This window comes from Schistocerca piceifrons, chromosome 7 (assembly GCF_021461385.2).
Source record: "Schistocerca piceifrons isolate TAMUIC-IGC-003096 chromosome 7, iqSchPice1.1, whole genome shotgun sequence".
Classification (NCBI taxonomy): domain Eukaryota; kingdom Metazoa; phylum Arthropoda; class Insecta; order Orthoptera; family Acrididae; genus Schistocerca; species Schistocerca piceifrons.
This window is the reverse complement of record NC_060144.1, coordinates 517,751,538-517,763,938: the sequence shown is the minus strand read 5'-3', so window position 1 is coordinate 517,763,938 and position 12,401 is coordinate 517,751,538. Positions and strand designations below refer to the sequence as shown.

At 41.0% G+C, this 12,401-nt stretch overlaps 1 protein-coding gene across 5 annotated transcripts in view; it reads left to right on the top strand.

The window, feature by feature from the left end:
* The window catches only part of LOC124804661 (zinc transporter 1), a 682,916-nt gene that overhangs the window by 565,697 nt on the left and 104,818 nt on the right, over positions 1–12,401 (top strand). For all 5 annotated transcript variants that reach the window (XM_047264896.1, XM_047264897.1, XM_047264900.1 and 2 more), the window contains one exon: positions 5,722–5,912. In XM_047264896.1, the coding sequence (XP_047120852.1) occupies positions 5,722–5,912 (191 nt within the window). The remainder of the gene's footprint in view (positions 1–5,721; positions 5,913–12,401) is intronic.

The window sequence follows — 12,401 nt, the reverse complement described above, 5'->3', positions numbered from 1 at the left end:
ATAGGCACAGCAAAAGCCGTAGATTTTTCTTATTTTTGAGCCATTCTCGCAGTGTAGCTGATCATGCGTTGCAACGTACATATGGAGCGCAAGACTTATCGTGGTCCCCTACTTTCATACCGAAATAATGCTTATAGGCAGTCTTCACGAGAGGCGTCAGGCTGTGGTTCTGTAAGGAAAATGTTATTTGACCACAAATGAAACAAAAATTATTCATTCACCTTATTTACACATTTTCGTGACATTTTTACGAATTTTACACTACAAAAGCATTCTCACACCAAAAATTCTGCTTTAGTTACAGCAGAAACTATATGAAACTCAGTCACAGCAACAGTATCTATGTTTACGACTTACAGACAGCTTAAAACATTTGTGTTTTGTTACTAGACAGGTGTGCCAACTCCGAAAACAAAATTTCCCCCAAATTGAAAATATTGACTATAAGAATGAAATGTCACTTTATCTCCAAAGGAAGAGCTAATCTGTCATTTTTATGGTGATTTTTTAATTCAGCAGTTGAAAATGTATAAGAACTAACTATTTTTCATTGTTGGCCAGTGTATTTTCAGATGACCTAAAATCACTAACCACGGCATCAGGAAAACTTTCAGCTTAAAGCAATGCTTACAAAAAGCATAATTCAAACTGAGGCCTCTTTAAAGGGTGAATGAAAATCGTTTCCTTTTAATGGTGGGATTACTATAGCAAAAATTTATCCTGAGGCGCCTTTTAAAAACAAAACAAAATTTCTCCAAAACTTAAGCCAATGTAAAAGAGGGAAATAAGATTTTAAACAAATGTTTGCAATTCTAAAAACAGTAAGGTTACACTGAGGAGTCTTTAAAGGGTAGTAAAAACCTTTCGGACTTTAAACAAACTGGCGGTAGTAAGATTGCACTGAGCCACTCGCGAAGGGCGAGCACCTTAACTTCCACATCTCCATCAGTTCAGAGGCAGAAGTTCCGGAATTACAATTATCACGAACTAATTTACAAGGCGTAAGTTCCGTAAAACGTGGCATGCCGGGGGGGACTAAAAACGTGGGCACAGCCAAGCTAAATCAAATAACTGTGCGGTTCTAGGCGCTTCAGTCTGGAACCGCGTGACCGCTACGGTCGCAGGTTCGAATCCTGCCTCGGGCATGGATGTGTGTGATGTCCTTAGGTTAGTTAGGTTTAAGTAGTTCTAAGTGCTAGGGGACTGATGACCATAGATGTTAAGTCTCATAGTGCTCAGAGCCATTTGAACCATTTTTTCAAATAACTACTACGCCGATATGGTGTAGGAAAACACAGTACACTGCGGGCAGGGGAACTTCAACAGTAACCACTAAAGGGGAGAACCGAAGAACAACCTCCAAACCAAATAAAGCGTCTTCATTACGGGCAGTAGCCAGCAGAGCAGTTCACAAGGACTCTGACTACAAAGTAATTTCCCGAGAAGCGCACACTGCCCAGTTCCGCCATACGAAGCGCTGGTCCTGCTGAGTCTTCCGGTGACCACCAGCTGCTCCAGACCGGCGCGGGCTCCCGTCTGGTGGCTGGACTCCCTGCCCGTGACGCCGGCAACCTGCGGTGCTCTGTGTGTCACCCGAAACGGCTGTCCACCAGCTCCCTGTCCAGACACTCTTCACAACTTCACGATCGCTTCCTCTTACATCCCCCCAAAACCAAAGAGATCACTCACCGATGATAGCCCCCTAGATACTCTCTCTGGCCAACAACACGGGCGCGACCTAGTAGATAGTGTCGGAAGTTCCATGCGGCTTTTCGCGGATGATGCTGTAGTATACAGAGAAGTTGCAGCATTAGAAAATTGTAGCGAAATGCAGGAAGATCTGCAGCGGATAGGCACTTGGTGCAGGGAATGGCAACTAGCCCTTAACATAGACAAATGTGATGTATTGCGAATACATAGGAAGAAGGATCCTTTATTGTATGATTATATGATAACGGAACAAACACTGGTAGCAGTTACTTTTGTAAAATATTTGGGAGTATGCGTGCGGAACGATTTGAAGTGGAATGATCATATAAAATTAATTGTTGGTAAGGCGGGTACCAGGTTGAGATGCTTTGGGAGAGTCCTTAGAAAATATAGTCCATCAACAAAGGAGGTGGCTTACAAAACACTCGTTCGACCTATACTTGAGTATTGCTCATCAGTGTGGGATCCGTACCAGATCGGTTTGACGGAGGAGATAGAGAAGATTCAAAGAAGAGCGGCGCGTTTCGTCACAGGGTTATTTGGTAACCGTGATAGCGTTACGGAGATGTTTAGCAAACACAAGTGGCAGACTCTGCAAGAGAGGCGTTCTGCATCGCGGTGTGGCTTGCTGTCCCGGTTCCGAGAGGATGCGTTTCTGGATGAGGTATGGAATATATTGCTTCCCCCTACTTACACCTCCCGAGGAGATCAAGAACGTAAAATTAGAGAGATTCGAGCGCGCACGGAGGCTTTCCGGCAGTTGTTCTTCCCGCGAACCATACGCGACTGGAACAGCAAAGGGAGGTAATGACAGTGGCACGTAAAGTGCCCTCCGCCACACACCGTTGGGTGGCTTGTGGAGTATAAATGTAGATGTGGAACTAAGGTATCAGGTTTATGTTTAGTAACCGTGAAACTGTCACGGAGGTACAGGCTCTATTTGCTATGGGGAACATTGTCTCGGGCATCCGTGGGTCCAATGGAGCTGGTGCAAGGCACCACGTTGGCCAAGCACTATCGTACACTTGTTGCAGACCACGTACACTCTTTCCTGACGATCATTTATCCCAACGGTAGTTTTCCAGCAGGATACTGCGCCATGCCACAAGACCAGGATTGTGAAGGAGTCATTGGAGGAACAAAGTGGCGAGCTACAATTGATGTGGCGGGCCCCTAGCTCGCCAGATCTGAACCCGATCGAACACATGTGGAATGTCGCAGAAAATGGTGTCAGAGCCAGAATTTACGGGATTTAGATGACTTGTGGGTGCAGATTTGATGCCAACTCCATCCAGCGACCTACCAAGGCCTCACTGCTTCCAAGCCATGAAGCGCCGCCGTTGTCATCCGCGCCAAAGGTCTATTACGGGGTTATAATGTTCTGGCTGATCTCTGTGTGTGTGGGAGGGGGAGGGGGCGGGGGGGGGGGGGTGTATGTTCTGAGTCTTGTGGGCAAACAAGTCCTCGTTTACAGAATCAACATTATTTCTTACAAAGGAGAGTTTAATCTTCACCAATAAGTGAGTGTAAAAATGTTCAGAAATAGTGTAACAAAATGATGTCAGCGACAGAGATCTATGTTTTTGTACGTCTGATCGAAGACCCTTCTTGAAAACAGGGATGGCGTGCGAATTTTTCCAATCACTTGCAATGCTTCGATGCTCCAGTGACCCACGGTACACTGTCGTTACTTGAGGAACAATTCCTCTCACCTATTCTGTATAGAAACGTACAGGTATCCTCTCGAGCCCAGTTGTATTTCCTCTGTTAGCTCAAAGCAATAGGTTTTCTATCCTACAGTCACTTATTTCAGTATCTATCATTAGCGAAATAATTTTGGAAAAAAACTACATGGGAATGTGGAACCTTTTGAGCAGGGGTGGAATCTTTTGAACAGGGGAGATAACCTTTTTGGGAGGGGACGACCCTCTAACAATGAGTGGTGGAGCTTTTGGGTTGCGATGGTGGTGGGTTTTGTGATGGGGTGGTGGTGGGTTTTGGGCGACAGTAGGGGTTTTTGAACAAGGGTAGGGATGTTTTGGGTGGGGTTTGTGTTTTGGGGCAATGATGGTGAATGTTTTGTCTATGTAAGCTTGTAATCTCCCCCTCACTTATCGACCTTAATGACAATGAAAAATTAAACCGCGTGTACCTAATGGAAACTTGGCAAAAGCAATCGCCACCGAAGTTAATTTGTCGGTAAAGAGGGAGGAAAGGGTTACATCTAAATGAAAGGAAAAATGCAAGTGAAACTGGTGGAAATTAATTTTGAAAAGGGGTAAAGTTAATAAAGAAAGTAAATGTGCGGTCGTTACGTTAACAATTAACTGGTGTTAATTAGATATCTGAGATTTGGGGAAAATTACGGTCGCCAGTCCTATGGACAACTACTATAATAACTGAAAATGAAAGATTAATGCACACATAATTAGCACTAAAACTGAGGATTGGCACGTGTTGTGTGAAAACTGAATGTTTGTCAGGAGTAATAAATTTCGCTACACTCTGACTTAATTTAGCAAAAGAATTAATAAAACCGGAAAACTGACAGTTAATTTAGTGGTTGACATTAATAGTAATTCTGAAGCGCTACGAAATTCAATGAAATAAGGTTAGTCTTGGACTACCTCAACAATCATTTCAAAAGCTACATGAATCTACGCAATTTAGAAATAAGAGATTTAACTTTGACCTTGAATTAAATGATTCTGAACAATTAACAATAGTAAAATGCAGTACGTACCAAGCTGAGCTGCAGTCACAGGTAAGATAAAATATGGCAACAAAATTCGCACTCCTAATTTCTGCTTATGTAATTTAAATATTGTAGCCAGCTATGAATACTTTTACTGAACTTTGAAATTAAAGTAGCGAAATGGAATGATATTATTTTAATGCTGGCGTTTGAATTTCAACGACACTTGGGTTCATTCCAGAAAAGGAAGGGACCCTGCTTGGTAATGCAATTGGGACAATGAGCAACAAAGGTTTATGCTACGTTGCTGTAATTTTGTGAGACAAATTGAACAGTTTGAAAAGCTGAGGTCTGCCATACAGTTCAAAAACTTTACGTGCTTCCAGTCTTTCTTGTTGGTTGATTGAAGGTTTGAAGTCGCCGATAGGAGGTGGCGACAGTCACTCATTGTCGGCCGTCGATGTTGCAGAAGCTGGATGCTGGCGCGCCTTCTTCTCGACACGGTCACCAGGCGAAACGGGCTCTTGATGTGCGCCAGCTAATGCCTCCCGTCCGCGACACCGTGTCAAGTCGAGCGCAATTACATGCTGCCAAACCCGAAAGCGCGGCAACTCGCGGGAGCGTCACACAACTCACCTGCTCCACTGCCCTACTCCAGCCAGACTCCCTCTGCCCGCGCTCCATGCGGCGGAGTTAACACTACCAAAGATCCTAAACACCTTGGTTCTCCACACGACCTATCGATGTAATCGTTCGATAGCATAGTTTTCCCTAGGCCAGACCCAGCGTAAAAATACAAATAATATTTACAAAACAAACCAATTACACATCGACATATATATATATATATATATATATATATATATATATATATATATATATATATTGTGTGTGGTGTATATATACAAATAGTAAAACAATTACAATATATAAAGACACAGAAATGTCATTTCTTCAGGTACCAAAATAAGGAAAAAGAATTATAGTACAATAGATGGAAATAGGATGATATGCATTTCTGGCGTTACAAGCTTTTGGATTTGGCGAGATCTTAAGTGCTATCAGTTTGGGTTAGGATGTGTAGGGTGCTCTGGTTCGGGGGGGAGGGCGGGGGGTGGTACAGTTTCTTCATGAGCTGCAGTAGTATTTCTTCTTCCCCACCCATCAGACAGTTGCTTTTCACCCATTGGTTTAGTGGGTGCCTCAACCACACAGATGCTTTCTTCACCGTGGTGTGTCGCTTACCAGCAGCTACAGAAGACGTGACGAGCTCTCGGCTGCAGTGCTCAGACATCAGTTCTCGGTGGCTGTTCCAGAAATGGCGATGAAGCAGTGGGTGCGCCGGCTGCAGCCGCTGGCGCTGTACGCGATGCTGGCGGCCACGGTGGTCTTCCTGGTGCTGCAGCTGGTGCTGGCGCACGCCACGCACGCCCTCACCCTGCTGGTCGACGCCTACCACATGCTGTGCAACCTGGTCGCCCTCGCCGGCTGCATCATCACCATCAAGGTGAGCCGCCTGCCTGCCAAACACTAGCTGCACGCTGGGGTGCATTTTTCACTGCCTGTACTTGTATTCACTGCCTGTCTTTCCTCTCGTCGTTTTCTGGCCTCGAATATCGTATGCCGACCTTACATTATGCCTCTAGTCAATGTTCTCAGGTGACCTCATGCCTTGCATCTCTAAGTAGTTAGTCTGCACATCGGATGCTCAAATGTGTGCCATCCCTTGATGGCAGTGCAAGGTTAAGTACCTTCACTTGGAATATTCAGCACTTATATTGGATTTTCTTAAATTGTTTCATTTATGTATTTAATTTCATTTATTTATTTTATTTCATTTCATTTATTTTATTTCATTTCATTTATTTATTTGTTTCATTTCATTTATTTATTTGTTTCATTTCATTTATTTATTTGTTTCATTTCATTTATTTACTTGTTTCATTTCATTTATTTATTTATTTGTTTCATTTCATTTATTTCATTTCATTTCATTTTATTTATTTCATGCACTGTCGCACCATGTAGGAAGGAAGGAAGATTGTGGTTTACAACTCGTGATAACTGTATCATTAGAGACAAGATTACCAATTCAGATTGGTACAGATTACAAAAAGAAATCAGGGAATTTGGGGAAATGAATGAAAACCTATATTTGGATGGTAGTTTAACGAAAACTGACATTATGAGACCAGGGTTGTGTACAAAATGTATAGTTTATTTCATGAATATAAGAATCCAATAAGCTGAACTAGATCAGTCATCTAAATTTAAGCAACTGTTTTTACCAACTGTACACATCATCACTAAAGTCATCTAGACTTTATACGCCCGAAGTAACCTTAGAAAAACTTTTGATAACTTTTTTCGTATGGGGAAAGACTGCAGAGAATACGTCAGTAGGTATTCGACAGCAGTTGGAGGGAGACGGGCTGGTTACTGCGTTGTGCAGGGCTCGAGGCTGCCGTCAGCGCCATCTGCACACGGAGCAGCACAACGAAAGTTACGAGAAGTCACTCCAAAAGCTGTTCAGTTCCTGTGCCGATCATTCCTTAAATCTTTCTGGAGTTCCTCTATCCTCAAGTGTCCCGTCTAGTCTCGCATGTTGGGAGAAGTTATTTTCAAACTTCTCATCTTCTACAAACAGATGGAAATTACTTGTAGAGAAAACAGGAAAAAGTTTGAAACGATTGTCTGAAACTCGTGCTCAGTACAGACCAGTTAGTCATAAAAGAAAACGTGGAAACAGTTGTGAGTACTTCAGAAGAAATGCAAGATCCATTCAAGGCAAACCTTGACACTAGATATGCAGCAAGCTTGTTCCTTCCAGGTATGTGTGATTTTACTTGTGGCACACGAGACTGCAGGAAATTAATTTAGCTGAACAATTTCTACTGTATCCAGAAGCTAATCAGGAAAAAGGACTCTTCAAATGAAAAACCGTGAATGAGTTTTTAGTGACGGAACGAATCGCAATTGAATCGGTAGTTCGAAGAAGGGAACGAATCCAAAACCTCCTTTTGTGGGAAAATATAAAAAAACGTTCTCCGTTCTTATTTTTAATTTTGTCTTAACCGAGCAGTTATGAGATTCCTCACATTAAGCTGCTGTTTTAGTACGCTGGGAGAAATGAATTTGATTGTCCTGAAGGACACATCACAATCTTAAAAATCGAGAATTTGTTCCTTACTTCAAACTGATTATGAATTAGGCATTAAAAATTCTTATTACAACAACACAAATATTCATATTTTCAAAAAAACTTCCATAATACAGCATATACAGGAAATCTCTATACTGCTAAGCTGGGTTTAAATAACACAACCTTTACGTAAGAAGTATTCTGTCTATTCTTGGAAGTCGAAAATGAGGACTTTCGCAGGGATTTGGTTTACATAACTTAGGCCACCAATTCTTTGAAGTACTTCCAGCCGAGATTTGAGTAACACTGAATTCTGTCTTCATTGGATTGAATTGAATAACGTATTACTGTGACGTGCAAATTCTGTATAGTCGTCCGATTTTGCTTTTTGCAAACCCGAAATTGTGATCACATTGAAGAAAGGAGTGCCCTCGCAATGGGAAGTTGTAATAAATATTTGTAGATTCCCTACTAACAACCAAAGCAAGGAAAAAGCACACTAAGTGTTGTTCAGGTTTTGACCTCCGTAGTCGACAATGAAAAGGTGAAGTTATTTAATTTTTCAACCGCTGTATACAATATATTTCGTCACGGCCACGTATAGCTTCTCCTTCCGGATAAACGTAGAAACCGACAGAATATGTTTTTATATCGTGTAATACAAAATACATATAACCACAGTTTCCTCAGTTAGACTGTTTCCAGAACAGGCAATTTTGCCCCAACCTTCGGGTCATTAGAAAAGAGTTTTTATTTCTGTTTGTTATGGAACTTCTGAGAGCGACGAAAATATAAGATCTTATCGGCGACAGCTGCCCACTTTGCATTGTCGTTCCGATATGAACAGTTAGTTCCTTATAAGTAACAGATATCGAAATAAGGGCGCTCAAATCTATAATAACTTTCGTGGAAGTACTTTCCATAAAAGTATGAGAGTCATATTTTCCTTTCTTGGAAAAAATTGGACTTTTTTTGCAAAAGAGGGCATAATAGTTTTGATAAGTTCGGCACTTAAATACTTTATATTCTGATCGTTGTTATGTTTTCCTTTAACGGGAAATATATTAATCTTTTCATCGATAAAAGCGCGAATGTTGTTCGCTACTGCATTACTGCGATGTCCCTGCTTGCGCCTATTAAATATAAACGATAATCTGGTTTGCAGTTATTAGTGACGTTAATGGGAAAATTGCTTTATTCTTTATGTAATATACGCATCTAAATGCAGTTCCAGACAGAGCATTTTTGTTTCTCGTGTAATGAAAGGCAATGAACGCACGATAATCTCGTTTGAGTGGTGCGATTCTTTCAGAGTCCCTCCCTAGTGGTGATTTTCGACCAATCATCCCCGTTTAGAATGTGACCTGCTCGTTTTTACAACGCACATGCAGAAAACTTTTCACGTAAAGTTTTGCAGCAAAGTTCCTTCTCATCTACACTTAACCTTTCAGTTAATTTATGTTTGGTCTTAGACGATACTGTTGCACGTGTCCTAATACTCGACACCACGAAGTCGTTTATTTTTCTACACTTCATGACCACAACTTTCTGGACGACGAATGCCTGTCTTTTTACTGTAGCAGAGTCAGTAATGCCTTCAGAGGTGGATGAAGCGGCCGTAGCAATAACCTGACACGTGGCCCCACAACAAAAAACAAGACGTCACACTAGGAACACGAAACAAACGCGCTTTTAAAACATGCAGAGTAGTTACATCAATAACTATTATTCATTTATCCTTATTGAAGAATATCTAAACTCTGACGTGAGACACTAAACACACTACAATACTCTGATGCACTTTAAACAAGAGATTTTAAGCAACAACAGATATGAACACCGACTGTTACCGCGATCATGGCGTGGAGGGTGACAAACTTGAAACTGTGATATGTTGCTGCTTCAAACTAACGAATATTACCAAGTAAGATTAACTCGGTAGATGAGTGGTTTTGGTTCCCTTTTTATAGCTCAATACGAGCATATATATTCTAAAAACGTTTGGTGAAAACAAACAAACAAAAAAATAGATTTTTGGCGTTTGGTCTGTTTTTCAAACTATCGCTTCAATTATACATTTTTGTAATTAAAAATGCAATGATATGAACATTAACATTAACCTACGAGGAAGGAGGAGGGTAAACAAAACAGTGCCGGGTGAACTAGCAAACAATGCTGGATTATCTCTTCAAAAAGTAGTTCGTCGAGCAATTTTTGAATGCATAGAGAGATTTATTCAAGAACTTCAACGATACACAGCAGTGAACGAAATCATCAAAATTATCCAAATTTTGGAACAAAATTTATGCTTGAAGCTTCAGATTACTTCTTGCTGTAGCTCTGGAGAATCTGGTCCAAGTTTGATACGGAGCAGGTGCTACAAGAAATAAAAATTTGGAAAATGTGAAAAATTTCATATTACCCCCTGGAACTGCTGGTAAAGTACTTTATTTACAATTCATTCCCCACAGAGTCGCCTCCGTGTGCTATGAATCTGTTCAAAGCGTTAGCGCCGATGACAGTTTTAATATGAATGAGTACACTACCTATCACCCTTCCATAGATTGACGATGTAATTTATATTAAGATATAACAAAAGCGTGTAATTGATGATTTTCATCACCCGATAACAGTGATTTTATAATCCTTCTAACATGATGCTGTCAATACTTTCATGAACCTGATGACAGTCAGACCACTGAAACTGGTTGTGTAAATATAGTTTTTCAGCAGCAGCTCAAGGCGGCAGTATGACATTCTTTCAAATATGTAATAGCTGTGAGGCACCACTTCCTGAAAATAGAAAGGTATCGTAGTCTACGTTTCTGTATATGGGCAACCTAAGAAAGCCTTCAATTTGTAAGTAAATGGAACTTCTGAGAATCATTGCCCCATACATCACTTGCAATCCAATACTTCTTAACCATTTTTGTCTCAGTCGCACCATTCGAGAGAACATTTTCTAAACTGAAACTCATAAAAAATTATCTTCGCTCTAGGATGAGTCAAGGGCGACTTGCCAGTCTGCCCATTTTATCAACGGAAAGAAAAGTTTCACGTGAAATACGACGACGTTATTGAGAACTACAGTAAAATAAAAGCACGGAAACATAGACTACAACAATATCAATAATAACTATTTCGTATTACGGCTACGAAACAAACTGGTATTACACGAGCTTTGTTTCCAGACATACAAAATAAAAGATAATTTTCTTATTCAAATTCCTCAGTATTTCTCTGCGCTCTGCCTGATGGTTCCTATGCTAAATACTGATACGTATTTGGAGTTTGTCACCAGTATCTTTAAGTATGAATGTTAAAATTAGTAGAGCATACAGTACGCAATTATACATACTTGATTTTTGTGAGCCATCACGTCTACATCACACATTATTTTACAAAATGGCCGCCACAAATACATCAGTTTCTAAGCAGAGCCACGGTGTCGCTTACTTTTGCCGCCCCCAGGCCTCCGTAGGGCTTAGTGCGCCACGGTAAGTGACGGTAAAAAGTTAAAACTTGAGAAAAACCTGATTAATAGACTTTGTAGCAGTCAGGTCAGTTGCGAACAGATTAATAATTCACGTAATGGTACTTGCAATACTAAAATTACGGGCTACAATGGCGTTAAATGGAACGAAGGCCGCAATGGCAGACGGCAGTAAACACTTAATTTTTGACCCCATATATCCATAATTAGTGACGTAAGATTGATAGTGCATCACTACAATAAGAGCAAACAAGATGAAAAGTGGGAACAAAAAAGCTGTGAACATAAAAACGTGCTATGTTTCGTAAACAGAGCTGAAGTGCGACATCCAGTATGTGAGCAGATGAGAGGAAGCGCTGACGCCAACCAAAAAACGCGAAGAACTGTAAGTAATCGCTTATTTACATAAAAAAAGAGACGTGAGCTGTTTTATAATGTACAAACTAACGTATCAAAACGAAACTGTATAATTCTAGATCCCACTGACCATGGCTTAAAGTGAAAAAAGGAAAAACAAAACACAGTGCAACAAGAGAAGGCGCTTTTTATTTACAAAAGAAATATTTCTGGGCTTGCTGCGGAGGATGGCCGCTCAAACAAATTCGCTTTTCACTTTTTAGGATGTAGAATAATTTACGCTACCAATTATTCGTCACACGACCGGTTTCGGGCTTGTACCCATCCTCAGGTGTTTATACATTCATGAACATGTTTATATTGCTGGTGACTAAACAGACACAAGTGGAACAATTGTAAGTGGCAAGGCAGCATTGTCGAAAGTATATCTATACTTACATAAAGATGAAGTGTCCTTACTATAATTACGAAACATGGACGTGAAAATGATAACAAATGTGCAGCTGAGTGGAACAATTGTTACCACAGCGTAATTGTAATAAGGATACCTCGTCTTTATGTAAGAAGAGAGATATTTCTACATCTACATCCATACTCCGCAAGCCACCTGATGGAGTGGGGCAGAGGGTACCTTGAGTACCTCTACCGATTCTCCATTCTATTCCAGTCTCGTATCGTTCGTGGAAAGAAAGTTTGTCGGTATGCCTCTGTGTGGGCTCTAATCTCTCTGATTTTATCCTCATGGTCTCTTCGCGAGATATACGTAGGAGGGAGCACTATACTGCTTGACTCCTCGGTACAGGTATGTTCTCGAAACTTCAACAAAAACCTGTACCCAGCTACTGAGCGTCTCTCTTGCAGAGTCTTCCACTGGAGTTTATCAATCATCCCCGTAACACTTTCGCGATTACTAAATGATCCCGTAACGAAGCGCGCTGCTCTCCGTTGGATCTTCTCTCTCTCTTCTATCAACCCTATCTGGTACAGATCCCACATCGATGAGC